Source organism: Gadus chalcogrammus, chromosome 19, assembly GCF_026213295.1.
Source record: "Gadus chalcogrammus isolate NIFS_2021 chromosome 19, NIFS_Gcha_1.0, whole genome shotgun sequence".
NCBI classification, from domain to species: domain Eukaryota; kingdom Metazoa; phylum Chordata; class Actinopteri; order Gadiformes; family Gadidae; genus Gadus; species Gadus chalcogrammus.
In genome coordinates this window covers 9927209-9945319 of record NC_079430.1, presented here as the reverse complement: position 1 = coordinate 9945319, position 18111 = coordinate 9927209, and the positions used below count along the sequence as shown (strand labels likewise).

At 43.1% G+C, this 18111-nt stretch overlaps 2 protein-coding genes across 4 annotated transcripts; both read right to left on the bottom strand.

The window, feature by feature from the left end:
• Nucleotides 1-179: 179 nt before the first annotated feature.
• lin54 (lin-54 DREAM MuvB core complex component) lies at nucleotides 180-12310 on the bottom strand. 2 transcript variants are annotated; one of them, XM_056578626.1, is made up of 16 exons: nucleotides 11439-12310; nucleotides 8564-9313; nucleotides 7988-8096; nucleotides 7329-7441; nucleotides 6791-6946; nucleotides 6209-6404; nucleotides 5534-5607; nucleotides 5170-5367; nucleotides 4774-4865; nucleotides 4591-4665; nucleotides 4087-4189; nucleotides 3802-3939; nucleotides 3352-3554; nucleotides 648-3078; nucleotides 405-452; nucleotides 180-269 (listed from the first exon to the last, which is right to left on the bottom strand). In XM_056578626.1, exons 2-14 carry the CDS (start codon nucleotides 9284-9286, stop codon nucleotides 2883-2885), a joined length of 2376 nt encoding a protein of 791 aa, XP_056434601.1. In that variant the 5' UTR covers nucleotides 9287-9313; nucleotides 11439-12310; the 3' UTR covers nucleotides 180-269; nucleotides 405-452; nucleotides 648-2882. The 2 variants fall into 2 exon arrangements, with proteins under 2 accessions (XP_056434601.1, XP_056434600.1); XM_056578625.1 differs by having other exon boundaries at nucleotides 405-448.
• A 106-nt stretch (nucleotides 12311-12416) lies between these two features.
• cops4 (COP9 constitutive photomorphogenic homolog subunit 4 (Arabidopsis)) lies at nucleotides 12417-17902 on the bottom strand. 2 transcript variants are annotated; one of them, XM_056578627.1, is made up of 10 exons: nucleotides 17624-17902; nucleotides 16344-16423; nucleotides 15864-16015; nucleotides 15618-15721; nucleotides 15374-15527; nucleotides 14875-15025; nucleotides 14431-14607; nucleotides 13595-13710; nucleotides 13345-13429; nucleotides 12417-12946 (listed from the first exon to the last, which is right to left on the bottom strand). In XM_056578627.1, exons 1-10 carry the CDS (start codon nucleotides 17695-17697, stop codon nucleotides 12813-12815), a joined length of 1227 nt encoding a protein of 408 aa, XP_056434602.1. In that variant the 5' UTR covers nucleotides 17698-17902; the 3' UTR covers nucleotides 12417-12812. The 2 variants fall into 2 exon arrangements, with proteins under 2 accessions (XP_056434602.1, XP_056434603.1); XM_056578628.1 differs by having other exon boundaries at nucleotides 14437-14607.
• Nucleotides 17903-18111: the final 209 nt, after the last annotated feature.

Sequence of the window (18111 nt, the reverse complement as noted above, 5' to 3'; positions counted from 1 at the left end):
CACATCAAGGTAAGAAATAAACTTAGATTTTAATATTGTTAGGAAAACTTGAAGCATGAATGATAATATCCTCATATATTCTCAAAAATATCTTTCTCATTGACATGAGTCAGAAGTAATGGTATAATCATAGTGATCATCATTTCAGTCTTTATGAACCAACTCTAGGCCTACATATACTTGCCTTTTGCCACATGGGGGCCGTAGCAAACAATACTGGGCCCGGAAGAGGCCTTCCACCAAACCAGCTCCATATTCTTCCACGATTCCTTTTAAGGGGGTAAAGTACAACTCTAATGATCAAACTGAAAGGAACAATCTTTCCCACTTATGGGTCAAATGGGTAGTGATTATTTTAGTCATTGGTAAAATCATTCTCCGTTAACGATATAAGAATTACATACCTGCTACCTACGGGTCATAGCTGCAGCGGCATAAACGACTCCGCCTTCCTCGTCGAGTCCCATGAGAAGGAAAAACAAATGGATAAGAACATTTCCATAGCAGGTTTTAGGTCACAACGTATTAGCACACCCTCAGAATTTCAGGACGATTTCTTTCCCGCATGGGGTCAAATGGGTAGTGATAGATTTAATCATTGGGAATTTGGGATCGTAATTCGATTGATGAATAAAGTGCATACTTACAGGCATCACAGTGCACTAGAGGATGCATGCACCCCCACCTTGAAGTAGTCGATGTAGTTTGGAAAAACTCCAAAACACGAGGAAGATCAACGTATCACCATATTTTCGCAGAAACATCTGCCTACCTCGTGCTCATTTCCATTTCCAAAAATCCAAATACTATCATATGGGCTCATCTTTGGTTGTCCGGTGTGCATTTCGCTATTAATTAATAGTCGCCTCACATTGGCTTTTCCGGTTTTATCAAAGATTTGTTAATATTTGGCTACAAACGGAGAAACACATACCCTGCAAAGTCAAGCCTCATGTGAGAAGACTTCTTCAACGCACTTGAATATGTACTTCGCCTAAGCGGAAGTCGTCATAGGATACGTAAAGCGTGGACTCGCTTTTATTTTTAACGTCTGTGACTTTTACCATGCACTTTCTTTTTGGGGTTGAGCTAAATTGTCTTAATTTGCATGTTGACAGTATTCACGAAAACAAAGATTGAAGAATGAAACTGTACAAAACGACAATTCAAACTGCATTTAAACGCAATTGTGAAATGTGTTATAATTCCAAGAAGATTACTCTTAATTTGATGACCTCAGTCATATCGACAATGATGCCAATTCAAAGTTCTTGAAATAGGTTTTACTATTAGAAACTACTAAAATCAGCCTTTGTCAAGCCTGTTCCCAAATAGCCATCTTACCTACAGTTCCGTATTGAATGCTACAGAACCGCTTCTAAAGAGAAACATACCTTCTGATTTCTGATGATATTAATCTTAACTAACACTTTTGACTTCAATCTTAAATATTACTTTCATATAAATGCCCTGTTAAAATAGTTACTTATATTAAACAAGACAATTTAAAAGGTTTAAAAATAATAGCACAATGTACACCTCTCATATACACAACTTACCAAAAATATTTGTTGGTGTCCAAACACATTAACTAAAGCTTTTGCTTTTCAAAATTATTTTAAGGCAACTTTGCATTGACAAAATATTGTGAAGAATGGAAGACAAACAGTCAAAAGCAGCAATACTTCTGAATCTGAATTAAAAGCAAACACGATACAGTACAGCTCCATGTCGCTAAAGTGACAGAATCTTCCTATTGCAGATCCTCATGTTTTCATCCATCTTGGAATAATCCGAAAATGCTTTACGGGTTATTCCTGAGGGAACCAATGTTTGTATTAGAAGGGTAATTTTGGGTACTAAATTCAAGTAAAAAAAATTATGAAGATGAAGTACAAGTTGCGAATCTAAACCATACATATTTCCTGCAGCCAGAGAAAACTCACCATTTGAGAAGTCTGTTGGTTAAAGAATCAGTATAAACTAGCCATAAGGTTGGCGCCTAGCTTAATTCTTAAATATATTAGGGAGGGATGGCATTTAAGGAAAATATTAAATAAAAACATACAAAACAAGCAGTTATAAATTGATTGTGGCAAGAGATTTTCTCCTGATATTTAAATAACTCACCACAATTTTATAATCAGGCCAAATGCTAAGCTATCATAAAAACTACCATGAACACTGATTTTGTAGGGATTTTCTCCAGAATTTTCTGAGGACGCACTCACACAAGATTATCGGACATGGTTGTAAAGCCAGGTGTAAAAAGGATGTCATTAATGGAGTCATGGATATACCTGGCAAAGAGAATATTAGTAAATTAAATAGCAAATTGTTATCAGTCAAATATACAATCTGTGTGCAGGTTGAATGAGCTACCCTCCGCGCATTTAGGACGCAAAAAATCCTAATGTGTTCATTTTTCTCTTTACATATATTTAGCCATTTTTTTGTCATTGCTAATGATGAGAGAAAAAACAAAACTCATTATTCCAACTGAGCTTCCAGGTAGGCACATGACTACGGAAACATATTAGCACTAAGCTACAAGAATTTGTAGATTATTTTTTTAATCCAAAATATGTGCAGCTCTGCCAACATTGTGCATAATGCGTGTCCGAGTTAGCGTTATCAGTCCGGTTTCATCCGGCTGCGATCCTTAGCAAGGCAGTAGCTCACTCTACTGTCCAATGTCCATTGATGTCAAGTCATTATTTTGTCCTTCAAATTAAAAGCCCAGGGGGGGTAGATTGGAGGTACATGAGAGGGGAAAAAGGGACTGGTTTCATTCTCTGCCAACGCACTCCCAAGCGGCTCCTTTAAGGAACAGGGGTCCGAATGAGCCAGACCCAGGGAACAGGGTCGAGGGGAGTCCAGGTCTAGCAGTTGATGCAGTCCGACTTGGCCTTCCCCGCCGAGCTGATGATCCTCATGAGACAGTGTCCGAACTCCTCCAGGATCAGCCGCTCAGCCAGGGCTTGCGGCTGCCCGCTCAGCTCAGTCTGCCGGGCCTGGTCCAGGAGACATTCGCACGTCGCCTCCACCACCTCCTTTGTGACAAACGTGTAAGGCAGCCTAAGAGGGACAAAAAAAAGTCAAATAAATCATTATGTATTTTGATAGAGACAAAGAACTGTCTGGCCTGTTTTTTTTAACCAATCAGGGCCTCCCTTCTGTGACTGGTTGATGGAATTAATCTTGTCTGTCAATCACACAGGCTTTCTTTTCGGCCGTTTCGATTCAGAATCCTGCTTGCTCTCTCTCTCTTTACAACTCCCGATCTCCCCTACTGCACTTTTAAGAGGAATCCATTCTTTAACACGTGTAGGCTTAATAAATCCTGGTTACCGGCCGCCTCCACTCGTGCTGATTGGCGTGGTTCTCGTGAGCAGGTCGGAGATCTGCGAGGATAGCTTGGTCTTGGCAGCCGTCTGTTGCTGCACCCGCACCTCTGCCGCGTCGGCCAGGTGCATCAGAGTCTTCCTCTCTGGGCTCTCCTCAAAGTTCTTGCAGCCGACACACTTGCATATTGACGAGCACATGATCTTCGCCTGTAGAGCAAAAAACAGGTACATCTTAATGGTTTAATGTGGTGAGGATAACACAAATGACTTGAAACAGGATTTGAACGGGGTAGAAAATCCATGTCATTTCAACGCTTGGTAAAGAAAACGAGAGAACAGTTCATCAGTTGCTAATTGCTAATTGAACTCCATCCATGAGATTGCTTCCAAAACATCTCTGATTGGTCGAGGTTTTCCTCTTGGGGGGCAGGGGGGACAAGAAGGGGGCCGGCACCTCGTAGCATTCACAGTAGTTCTTCAGACAGCCCGAGCGCTTGCAGTTGCAGCCCTTGCTGTGCCTGCGGTCCGATTCCCCCTGCTTCCCCTTGCCGATCTTGGGCTTGAAAGCGCCGGGATTGCGGTCCAGACACGTCTTGGGAGGATAAAAAAGTAGAAGGGATTAAAAATAGACATGGAGACACATAACGAGATAGAGGGTGACTTTGGGTTAGAATGAAGGATTAGAGCTTTGCAATTAGTGATATACGTTCAGGACACAAAGAGCTGAATGGCTCCTAACCTTTATGGCTTTGAGTCGTTCCGTTTCATGCTCCAGGTTATTGAAGCAGTTATTGCAGTTGCAGTTATTGCAGAACTCCCCGTTTGCAAAGCAGTCGCAATATCTGAGGAATGAGACCATTCGGACTATTAGTTCTCCGTGTTTACGGATAGAGGTCAATCTAAATCATGAACAACAGAACACACATTGCTCTGCATATGAAGCTTGAGGTACACCTAGAAAACACATTGTCAGACTACCTTGAGAGGGATGCAAGTTTATCAACCTCCTACTTGATATTTTATCCATCCTATTTTCTTTCAGCATTCTTCATTCGTATGAGGGGTTTACATGTACAGGTTGCTTCTACCTGATCGATTATCTTGAATGAATGAATGGTGAACTATCTAATGGTTAGTCGATTTACATCTGATTTTAGGGTTTGTATGTCCTAATATAAGAACCACAGAAAAATAAAATAAAAGAAAGACCCAAATCCTTGCCCTCAAAAGATATCAGACTCACAGTTTGAGACATTGTGACTTGGTGCAGTTGCACGGTTTCCTAGGCCTCGTGGAGGAGTCCGTTGCCGTGGACAAGCTGAGAAGACAAAGTTGGTTTAGACCAACATCACACGCACATACACACGGACCAAACCTTAATTAACATTAATAGTGGCTTCAGGGGTGTTCTTGGGCTGTTCCTCACCCGTTGACAGGCAGCCGGGCCTGGGTCTGGACCCCGGTGGGGGTGTGGAACCCAGAGCTGCTAGCCATGGTCACCAGGGAGGACTGCTGGAGCTGGGGAGATCACCCAACACATAGCTATTTAGAATTCAGTTGGTTTTGATCTTTTTATTTCCACACATGGTGGTCAAAAGGCATGTATAACCGGAGAGAAAATCTAGCGTAAACAAACCCTCTGGAGGCATTTTCAGTTTTAAAGGCCTTTTTTCTCTCAACATCGAACTTATCAACATAGTTATTTTCATATAATATCTAAATAGGGATATTATCATTATTATAATACAGTCTCATCTTCCTCATTCTCACAGCTAGCGTTCATCTTAATTATATTCATCTATAATTTCCCATCACAACCGACCTGCGCGACGTATTGCGCGGGCACCACAGCGTAGCCTACGTTCCCCGTCCCGGGGGCTGGTGCCAGCACAGTCCCTGGGGGCAGGTTGGTGAAGTTGGGCTGGATCTGGGGCAGGGAAGTGGCGGGCATGATCAGCCGCTGCTGGGTCTGGGCGTTGGTCATCACCTGGGTCGTCGTCGTAATCGACTTTGGCACCATCTAGTGGCGGAAAATATTTGTTCATGGAAATCATCTGTGGATGATTTCTTTTTATATATATTCTAAAATTGTATTTTATTTTACAAATTGAACTGTGTGACATTTTCGTGATTGAAATTATGAAAGACAATCGACTATAAAATAATGATATAACCTAACAGGTCACCTGTTTCATGGTCTGTGCCGGGGCGATGGGCACAGACATCCGTACCGTTCCTGTGTTGACCACCATGGGTTTGGCTGTGGGATATTATTCACAGTTACAATTAGGTCATTTGACAGACCAAAGAGACTTACAAGCCAGGCTGAGAACAACCCAAGCATATGATCGACATCGAAGCAATAAGTGCTGCTAGTTTCTAGATTAGTCGATTTTAGTTTGTCATTAGCTTTGTTTGTCAATCGCTTAATTTGTGATGGTGGTGAGATAGCAATGGATGAATAATATACAAAAAGACCGACAGATGAAGATGGATTGATAAACAAGACCATTAATAATCTTTTCAATGTTGATTTCTCTGTCGATAGAATACACACAGATAAGGACAGATATATGAACATGGATAGAGAATCACTTTCCATCCATAAATAATCATCAATTAGCTTCCGAACCAGCGTTTGCTGCATAAATTGCAATAGATGGACAGCTAGACATCTAGAGATCAATGGAGAGCTACAGTAGATAGAAACATGTAGCTAGACATAAAAATAGAGAGAGATCCATAATCTTTGACCATAGCGATTTCAACCACTTCATATAACCCATCCTCCATCCAAAGTCGTTTTAGACCCCAGACGCCGGCCCCTTTGCATACACAGAGCCCCAGCCCCCCGGCCCCACCTGTCTGCATGGTGCTGGTGGTGGGGCCCCCCGCCTGCAGGGTGGTGGGGTTGGCGGTGGTGGAGGTGACCAGCCGGACGTAGGTGAAGCGGCTGCCGGGGACCTGGATCTGCTGCACGTTGGGCTGCGTGGCCAGGGGGATGATGGTCTTGAAGTGGGAGCCGCCCATGGTCACCGTCTGCACCGGCTTCAGGCTCTGAGCGGGGGCGGAAGATCATGTGCTTGAGGATGTTGTGGTTGTCGTTATGGGGAGTTTTGTTGTTCTTCATAGAAACTAGCGTAAGTGGGTTATTTATAGGAGATCTCTGCCTCAACCGTCTTCAGTCGTCGGCTCTTTAATAACATAAAAGGGACCTTTTTTGTTGTTATTGGATGTTTACCAGTATCTTTATGACATTTAGGATGTTTACCAGTAGGCCATTATAAACAGTGTGAAATGAATAACAGATATCGCAAATTCGTACACCGCTGCAGCCGTTCCAGAGTGTTAAGTCAACGGTAAATAAGAACCGTTCCACGTCGAACCTCTAAGTGTGCGCACACAAACACACACACACAGTAATGACTCTAGAGAATGCTCACCTGGGCGGCGGACTGGTTTGATACCCCCTTGGAGGGGGATACGGCAGCAGGCTGATGCACGGTTAGGATCTGCTGGCCCAGGGCCATGTTGACCGGGACCCCCATCGACTTCTGCGTGGCGTTGGGGGTCTGGGAGGCGACCGACACCACGGTCAGCTGACGGGGAACCAATCAAACCAAGATGTTGATAATTACTTCATCCTGAATGATCAATAACGTTCCAAGTGTGTGCATTATTTTTATATAAACGGACACCTCTACATTTTAACAGTTCTGAGGCTTGCTTCAAGCATGTTTCGTATTTAATCTAAACCGGGAAGCTTTAATAAAAGCAAACATACATCTTCACGGCCCTAGGTCGACATTGACAGCACGTCACAGCACATCAATAATGGGCCTTATTCAAGCGGCCATCTTGGTTCTGAACAATAGCTGGGTTGGCAGTTAGCGTTTAGAGATGACACTGTCACTATGACGCCGTGGAAATAAATGCTAACATAAGCAATTTTACGTGACTTAAAAAGCTCAGAAACCATACCTTGCTGGGTGACTTTAGAGGCGAAATGGCAATCTTTTTATGCAGGCTGGTGTTGAGAGACTCTGAGATACTGATGGTCTTCGTGGACATCACTGGTGAATTCAGTACTCGTCCTAAGGGGTTACGTCACACAGGAACACAATGATTAAATATATTCTATTTTGTAACTATACTACCACAATATGTTCAGTTGAACACATTTTTTCCACACATAGCTGTAAAATATTTACTTCAGTCATTGAGCGGATGTTTTTATGACGTGACTTTCTACGCAGGTATAATCACAGAAGCATACGGATCGATATTGGTGCAACTAGGGTCAAATGTTCCACATTACCAAGTTTCTAACTAAACAAAACAAATACACTTGACGGATTGCAGGTCCAGATTTTTTACATAATAGATACATCAAAAAGACGTCATTACATCATCATAATGTAAAATAAGTTTGAAGTAAATGGACGGGAACTGCCTTAAATCTTTTCAAAAGAAACTGGAAATGGATTTTTCCTCTTTTTAGCACGAATGCCTCAGTGATTGAACCGTTGGATAGTCAGATAAGTACTTCCACCAAATCAAACGGTGTAGGATCAATGTACATTTAAAACAAGCTTAATCACTCCCTAACAACACCCATTTTTACGAGGAAATCCACTTACCGGCAATAACGGGAGAAACGGTTGTTTGAGACGTCAATCCTTTGCTGACGGTTTTGGTGATTATGTACTTGATGGGAGCCGCCGAGGAAACCTGTGCTTTCTTAGCAATCTGTGGAAGAGGCAGGGTATATGTTAAAGAAAATAGTTTAAACATGTCTGAATTCCAGAATCGAGAAAGTGTTGTATTTAGATATTAGAATGGACTATGATCTACGGCGGGAGTGGTTTCTGATTGCAACAAACATGTTGCCAGTGTAAAGTCTTTGTCTAAGTCTTAGGCCCAATCCCATTTCTACCCCTTACCCCTGCCCCTTGTTTTGAAGGGCTAAGGGGAAGGGGTAAGGGGTAGAAATGGGATTGGGCCTTACCCCTTCAAAACAAGGGGGAGGGGTAAGGGGAAGGGCTAAGGGGTAGAAATGGGATTGGGTCTTAGTCTTAACCCCTGTGTATGTTCGGCAGTGTGGGGTTCTGTTTGGTCAAGCAAACATCGGTGCCAGAATGACCCAGCGATAATATAGCAATAACTAGACATCCCTGGCAGGGCTGAACGGCAGGCCCCCCCCCCCCCCCCCCTACCTGCAACGTCTTCAGCTGCTGGGCTTGCAGCGCCGACACGGGCAGTGGACTGCCTGGGCTCCCCATCACCGGCTTCAGCTCCGTCCTGCCCCCGATCGTCACCACCTTGTACTGGGGTGCGGGGGACTTACCGTCCCCCGAGGCCTGGCCCAGGACGCTCTTCTGGGGCAGCTGAAGCATTATGGGCTGCCCCGACTTCCCGATGGTCGTGACCAGCAGCTTCTGTCCGTCCTGCTTGATGACCTGCGCCGTGCTGGCGCTCACCCCCATGCCCGAGGTCTTGGTGGCCTCCGCCACCTTGTTGAGGATGATCTGGTGGTTGGCGGCGGATATGGCGAAGGAGCCCGGCGAGAGCTTCTGCAGGCCGCTACCGGCGGGGACGCTGGCGCCCGCGAGGCTGGCCGTGGTCCGGGTGGAGGTGACCGTCGACGTGGCGAACATGGGCTTGAAGGCCAGCGTCGACGACGGCGACGAAGAGGCACTGGAGACGACGAGGGTCAGCTGGCTCGGCAGGCCGCTCCGGAGGGGCGCCGGCGTCAGGGTCGCACAGAGCTGCGGGTTTTGTGCCGTGACCGTGGTGACGGGCGCGTCCGTTTCCATGGGAACCGGCGCCGCGTCGCACGGCTGGGCCGCGGAGACGGGGACCTCCTCCGCGATGATGGCCTCGGTATCCATGATCTCGTCCGGGAGGAGGTTGATGAGCTCTGGGGACACCACGTCCATGCTTGGGAGATTATATGGGTTGAAATGCTGTTGAACAATTACACATTAGATATTGGTGGTTAATAACAGTTAGGAACAAAGAGGAATTAGTTCATACCTCATATCTGGCCTGGCTGTCTTTTTTTAGCACAGCTACTTTCAGACATGAAACAAGTGCTACAATGATAGTCTCGATGTTTGCGAGAGCATGCAGATGGACCGCCACTACCATACGCATTTCACACACATCCTTCAAAGACAAATTCATCCACATCATCAACATTGCTTGGTTGCTCATGGACAATGATTAACCTTTAGTGCTCACCCTCAAAGAATGAGTATTGAATACAAACCAACTGATTAACTAATGGAAATGTTACCTTTTTTGTATACTTTTGTTTGCAAATGAAATCCTGATCACTTATTGAGTATTACATATCAATATAGAGGATATTTGTTTTGCCTGCATGTTCTACTTGTAATTTATCCCGTAGAACATTATACTTAATATTCAACCAATTGTATTATAAATGTATAACAAGGGAAACATGTTTTTCAGTTGGTGTTGTTGTTAACCTAGTTATACATTTATAACGCTTCATTAGTTGAAGGTAATGACGGAAAGTCTTAAGTGTGTCTCTACGGTACAGTTTGTTAAGGAGTCGAATTTTCGATCAAAGGACAATGTTTTGTTGAACAAGGAGTTAAGAATAATTAATGCATGGCTTAATGTCTAAATGTAGTGACATTGGTGTCCACTCTAACTTGACAAAGTAGCATTACGCATACGCACGATGGCACAGCTGATCGAATAACACCATAAAGGACTAGAACGCAACAACCGGGGCTAGCTCCTTTAGCCATACAAACACCACCACTCACCCACTGTACAGCTGCTGCTGGGGGTTCGAGCGTAACACAACTACATGCTGTGACCTTTCAAAATGCAATAACTCGCAGTCTGCCTTGTAGATCCCTGGGTTGTTGCATCAGTTGGCGCTAGGCCGCAGTGTCCTGGTGGTCGTATGGATCTGGGCATTACTGCCCTCATCGCAAGACACTTCTGTAAACACACATATGGCCTAAGGCAAACCACCGCACCGCATATCACTGAACCGCACCGAATTTTGTTCATGCGACTGTAAACAAGGGACGCTGAACCGTCCGCACAGAGGCTGTCAGTGGGCCATTGATCGCGGTCAGAGGCAGCAGGGTGAGACGGGGCGACCGGCTGCGCTACTATTTCACACCGGAGTTGGATTTCGAAAGATCCGCCATTTTTCCCTCGTCATCAACTCCACTAGCTCACTACGAGCTCACTAAGGACCATTTAACCAGGATGGGAGGATGGAGTCAAACCGCGCACAAATGTCACATTATTTCAGTACACATGGATATACTTTTTGAAAAGAGTTGACACGGTTAGACCGGTGTATTTAACTTAAATCATTTGACGACCGATATTGCTCTCTTAATTAATGTTGGTGCTGTCAGTGTGGTGGGGATGTGACAAGGAGACATGCACACACCGGGCGTGTTTTGTCATAGCCTTAACAATAAACAAAGTGGACCGATGTGGAAATAATCTCATTAAATGTCTCGTTTTGCATGACTTATATCAATTATAAAAGGAATGGGGGAAGAAAGGTTCGTCGATTAGGGGAACAATTCTGCGTATTTTCTGGTGCAATACACACTTGAATATACCTTGTAATGTTAACAAAGAGCAAAAACGACCCGACGCATACAAACAACCCTAAAAAGTGTTAAATGTTGAGTGTTATGTGTGTTAAGAGTGATGAACTATACAACACTACTTGGGTTATGGAATTGATTGGCCTTTCTCTTCTTCGTAGTTGAAACAATAGACCGAAAAACAAATGACTACCAGGCTACTCACTCCTACTCCTTACACAAGAAACAAACCCCGCTGCTTTAGATCTGTTAAGGTCCATTACCCGAAGCTCTGTGTGTGTATTTTTTCATCTTAAACTAAAGGCTACGGACTCATATCTCCTCCAACACACACCTATTGGAATAGCAAACTTGCTGAGCCTGCTAACATTAGCTTGCTAGCCGTCAGTTTGCAAACATCACGTATTGCATTGGCGGGTCTCAACGTGGATTTTGTGTCAACGCTAGTCTACAATGTCACGTTATTATAGTGGCTTACCCGACTTGTTGTAACTGGGTACGTATTCAGATCAAGAACAGCGAAAGGGACACACGATTGTTCAAAATACCGCGCCGAGCGCCATTCCACCCTGACAACTTCTATTGAGGCCACGCCCTCCGAGCCCTACGTCACTCCCTCGTCACTCAAAGAGGTGGGCGGTTCAGTGTCAGTCCAATAACAAAATATATATTAAAATGTGTTTTCTTGCAATTAAACAAAGTCCCTAGCCATCACGTAAAGCAAAACCGAAGAGCACCGTGCAGTGAAGAATTCTTATACCTTGATAGAACATTTAAATGTGTGGGGAGGACGTCTACTGGTCCATACGTTCATATGTGAATGATCAAACTTAAATAAGACTTTACAATAATTATAAAATAGTCTCGATATATATATATGCATATATATATATACACATATAAAAAGAATGAAAACCCTAGTAATAATAGCATAAATAGCTTTGTGAGGCTTTTAAAAAAAATCGGGTTCAGACTTTACAGACACTATTGGAATTCTATGGTAGCAATCTTCTAATAAGGCCATTGAGTATACCACGCTGTAAGTAAACCATATAACATTATTGAACCCCCATAGTACGCGCAGGGACAGTGACAGACTAACACCCTCGGGGCCCATTTTTGCAGAAGTTGATATCTATGCATGGCCTTTTTATGTTTGCGAATTACTTTCAAATGTTTGCTAACTTTGATTACATTTTCCTTTTTATTAATACAATTCTAAAACTTGTGCCGGTAGGTTTATTTAGTACACACAAATGTCTATTTTTCGTTGCAAGGTAGGAAAGATTGTAATGAGAATGGCCGCATCAATTATTTGTTTATACAACACGATTTTTGAGTCTTGGACAAAGGGTTGAAAATATAAAGAAATTAACAATCCATTTCATGAATACTGAAATAAACATGGGATTGCAGTTCGTCATTTCAGTTAATTCAATCAAAATCAAAGACACGGGATGCCATGTTATTTTCTCATTTCCAGACTTTATTCATGTCTTTGGCGGGATTTATTATTTAGGTCTGGTCATTGTTAGGCTGAATGTCCTAAAAATCCTGTCTTCATCCAGGTATTGTACGTCCTGTACTTTGTGTCGAGTTAAAACAAAAAAAAAATTGTACAAGGACACATTACACATATAGCTCTGGGAAAAGAAACACAGGTCCTGACTTCCTGACGGCCAAGAAAATAAAAGCCCTGACTTCCTCCCAAAAATAACAAAGATCTGAAGAATTATGGGGTGGGGGGGGATGTAATAGAGTGATGAAAATGCATTATCATTCCGACCAAAGGAAGAATGGTAACGATAAGAAAGCCAATTTAAATAACAGGGGGACCCAGTAAAGGAGGGCTTTACTGGGTCATCTGGGCTTCCAAAGCCTGTGCGGCCCACTCCGGAGCAGCCGTGCGGATCTTCTCTAGGAGGTTGTTGACCTGGAAACATAGAGACTGGATCTGCTTGTCCCAGGTGGGCAGTGGCTCGCGGGCTGGAGAAGACACAAGGAAGTGGATGGCTTCGAGTGCAATGTAATTGACGAAATCGATGTTTGCACATTGCACACTTTACAGCCCGATTTTTAGTGTCCTCTGTCACTAGTTTATAGTTGCAGTGCAGCTGTTATTGCCATGATTTTATACCAACCACGAGAAATAAAATTGGTCAAATTGTTCCCACAGCAATTACAATTTTTAATTGTCTAGGCTGTCCATGGTCCCACTAGTCAGATGGTCAACATGAACATATAATATTCCTGCTGGCAATAACATGCTTTTCATTTTCAAACAGATATTTGTTTAGTCTTGCTGTGATCAGAGTTGTAGATAGAATTGATCATGACGGTCACCGACAGGTCAAATCAAATAGAGGCTGTTTTGTCTGACTTACTCTCAAAGTGGACGATCCCATCGATCTGGTCAATGAAGCCATTCATACGTCCTTCAGTGATCATCTGGGAGGCTATCTTCTCAGCCTGAGAAGAAAGATTCGACCGAGTTAGGTCTGGCCATTAGAAAACGTACAGTTGTAAACTCCAAAACTTTGTGGTGAGCAAGTAAGACGTAGGAATGTTTTGGTTTGCAAAAAAGCTCATACGCTGGCATGAGTGAAAGCAGTTTGCTTATGAATTAATTCTCACCTTTGCCGGGGGGATTTCCAACAATGCCCCAAGTTCTTCAAATGTGATGTTGTTGTACAGTTTACTGGCAGACAAAAGGTTGTGCTCGATCACCGCTCGGTCAAGAATGCTGGACCCTGTAGGGATATATCACAGATATCATGTCACGTAATGTATGGGAGACCTCCCATAATAATTCACCAAGCACACAGATTTAGTTGAGAGGAGAGGACAGAGGAGAGAAAAGGTGAGGAGAGAAGTAGAGTTGAAGTGAGGAGAGGAGGGAAATGAAGATAGGAGAGGAGTGAGGACAGCGAGTAGAGGAGAGAAAAGGGGATGAGAGGATATAGGAGTTGAGGGAGAGAAGGAGAAGAGATGAGAGGAGAGAAGACCACAGAAAGAGAAACAAGAATAGCGCAGGGATGAACGGAGGGAGAGAAGTGGAGAGAAAAGGTGAGGAGATGAGATAGGAGTGGCATTAATAACAGAGGAATGGAAGAGGCAGGGCATAGGAAGAATGAGTATATGTGAAGGTCGTTGTGCACCAAAGCTCAAGTGTATAGCACCTCGTGTTCTCACCGGAGACATATTTAATACGACTCGCCATCTAGGTAATGTAAATCATGAATGTCAGAAAAATTTACTCTTGAAAATGCTAGACTCGGCGCTTAAAGAACGAGCTGTGCTCCGCCATAATCTGTAGCTCTGCCATCAGTGCGAGAGTTCCTTGATCAACATCGCCGCATATTCAAACGTGGACGCTCTACAATTGAGCTTTGGTTGGGAACGACCCCGACGGGCTACAGTACAGTACAGCGTTACAATACAACAAGGTGAAAAGCCCATTCAAAAATCACCGTCACCGTCTGTGGTAGTGGCCTTCTGGTGGGGCATCAGCATGGTAGCAAACTCCTGCAGCTGGTTGCCCCGGATGATGCGGTCCAGGTACATCTTCTCCAGGATGCCGTAGGCCGCCAGCTGCTGGCAGCGCTCGTCCTTAAACAAAGTGGCCAGCATCCTTGACCGCTGCTGACCTGAGTGGGTAGAATGAGGTAGAAAGTTTGCACTGCTATTCCGCAATTTCATCATTTAACAGACGCTTCTATCCAAAGTGACTTGGAATACATTTTGTAAGGTTATTGAGGGGCAAGTAGAGGGGGGTTGGGCATCTTGCTCCGGGATGCCTACCGGCCGACCGTATGGAGGCCAAACCCGGAGCCTTATGGTCAGATAATCCATCTAATCAATAGATTATCCTGCCACAATGGTGGTAGGACCAGCCTGCGGTAGCCTGCATGTACCTGCGGAGGCCAGTATAGTGCAGTTCAGCGCGTGCTTCAGGGCTTCCAGGCGCTCTGTTTCGTGGACGATGGACTTGTACGACAGCTCGTTGTACCGCTGGGCCGCTTCGATGAACTTCCTCCTGAAGTCCAGCACTCTAGCGTAGCACACCTGAGAGACGACACAGAGTGATAGACCATTTATGAACACTTGATTTCATGACAATTCAATTCTGTAACTCCAAGCATCATCAACAGTGCAGGTAAAAACAAGTATGTTTTAAGGTTCAAAATAATCTTGCAGTTATTTACTTTAAGATTCATTCTTATTCAAACGACTCCAGAATGCCTATATTTAGAATGGGGACATTGGGGTTAACCCAGAACCCTTTGGCTGGGACTCAAATAGCCTTACACACATTCTGCCTCACTGAGCACTGCGACTTTTTAATTCAAAACAAAATCACATAATGATATAATACATATAGCTAAAAAAACAACAACATGTTATTGTTGTTACCTTATAGTGTATCTGTAGCTGTTCATTGGACGACTCGTTCTGTAGCAACGACGCTCTGTTTATGTAGGCTTCAGCTTGTACCGGGTCGTCATCCTCCAAGTATAGACGAGCGATTTTCAGGTACGTATCCAATTTATAATCTACATTGTATTGCCTATGGAGTGAACGAAAAGAGAGATGGTTAAATGCTTTAGAAGTTGCATCGTATGAGACATAAACACGTTTGCAGCTAGAGTTAGCTTACTTCTGTCCCGTTTCCAGTGGGATTCCAACTAAAACCTGTGCCGCGTTTCTCCAGTCTCCCTCCTTTTCGTAAATAGTCGCCAGGTGCTGTCGAATAGAGGCTACCTGTGGAAAAAATGTCCGTTTAACATTCAGAATTGCCAAGTTTACAATGCTACTTGCAGTGAATAGAGATATTTCATAAAGTCACGGGTTGGTAAGGGTACATAAGATACAGGAAAAGTATGAGAGCAAACATAGCACCCACTTGCTCTTCGAAAGAGATGACCCTAGGCTGTATCTTCTCCAAGGTGAAGTGGTATATCGCCTTGGCGGTGCTGTCGGGCAGGTTAGGGAGGTGTGTGCAGAAGTCTGTGAGAAGCTGTCTCGAGATGACAAGGCTAACATTTTCATTGACCACTACAAGGGAGGAAGGAAACAAAGAGTGCATGAGTATGTATGCTGGCGTACACCGTATAAACTGTATGGGTCAGGCGCAGGTGGGCGATTGAAGGACATTATTTTATATGCGTGTCATACATCAAATGTGTTGAAACTATTCAACGATTGTAAAGGTAAATATCTGTTAAAGGATGACCAACCATTCAAACACAAACACAGAACAGAATACCCATTTAACAATATAAAAACAATAGGACAGCATGAACATCCAACATTCCACAAGCGTTTGACAAATAGAAAATCAGTTCCTGTTAAAATGTTGAAGTGAAATAAAGGCAGCACTTACTTGCTTCTACGAAAGCTTTTAAGAACTCTAGTTGATCTGCATCTGTGTACTGAATGGCCTTCTCCAAAATTTGACGATACCTGAAAAATAAAGTTACATTACTGAATCTGATAGAAAAGGACATCAAACTATTGAGTATGTTTAAGTGACTATAGGGCCTGTTTTGGCACTAAAGTCGTTTCAAATGTGGTTCATTTCTAACTGAATCATCTTGCATACAATATGATCGACGGTATCTTATGCATGGTGTATTTTACCTCCGATTATCACAATTTCTTCTTCTAATGATAAAGAAAATATATTTTTTTTAAAATGTAAATGATTAAGGTATGTTAATAGATAAATGCAGTCCAATGCACAAGTGTTTCATCTGACTAACTGTATGCATACATATCTATAAGAGCGGTATTACACAGGGGTATTATTAAAAAACATATTCCTTTATACAATACATTCAATAATAATAACTAGAGCTAGTAGTAGTAACTATGGATAGAATCGTTGTGTAGCTTTATCAAGCACCTACAAATCTTGCACTGCTGTGTAAGTTGTATGGTGCATATCTCTCAGACATTATCAATACCAATACTAGGTAGTTGAGTTAGACCTCGAGGTAACAGCTAGATCCTGGAAACCACTAGTATAAAAATCCACTTTAGCTACTTTGAGACAACCAAACAAAAAACATTTAAACCGGCCAATTTAGGATAAATTATTGTTTACTGACAAAGTAAACTATTGCCATCATAACAAGCACCCAAAATATATCAGCGATACACTTCAAATATGGCTGCCAATACAGCCAGCAAAAGGTTGTGCGTCGCATGTCATATAATACAAGGGCATTCATTAAGACTCATAGTTCAATTCGATTTCCGAGCATTCCCTGCCAATATTCGGATTCAAACGATGCGTTTTTGCAAGTGCTAGCTTGTTATTGCAGGTATGCTAAGCTATCGAGGCTACATGCTGGTGTAATTGAATGGGAAACTGAAGTGACACCATCAATAACTTAGAACATTCATTCTGTCGCTTACAGTTACGTAATTAGTATATTAACCACCCTAGGAGACCTCTTAACAAGTTTACCCTTGAATAGATAGTTGTAAAGTCCATGGAGAAACTTAAAATGAACAGGATAGTATATGTAGCGTTAGCGCTAACTAGCTGACGTCTGCTAACTAGCTAGCTCTATGCTACGGCTACCAATAGAAACTGGAACGTGCACATCCCAAACAAAAACACACACATAAATTAACACTGCCTTGTTTGGTACGTACTTTGCAGCAAGATCTTTGTGCGATCCAGTTGAATTCATGAGCTGGGCAAGCTCTTGCCTCACTTCGCTCGCCATTGTTGGTGGTTCCTCTGTGAGCGTCAACCACTCAGTGCTCGCTGCTGTCAAAGAGGGCGACTCTACACATAGACTCTACCCATAGACTCTACCCATCATAGATTCTATCTATAGACTCTACACATTAACTCGAGCCATAATATACTCTACCCATCATAGACTATACACATAGACATTACGCTTAGACTCTTCCCATAGTCTGGACCCATAGATTCTACCCTTAGACTCTACCCATAGCCTCAACCCATATACTTTACACATAGACTTTACCCATAAACTCTAAAACCCCCTCCGTCCCCTGTCCCCTCACCGCGAAAACCTTTGGTTTCTTGAAGCCTCTTCTTTATTATTATTATTATTATTATTATTATTAGAGGGTTATTACTAGTAGGGGGGTTAGTGTTCATCATAGAG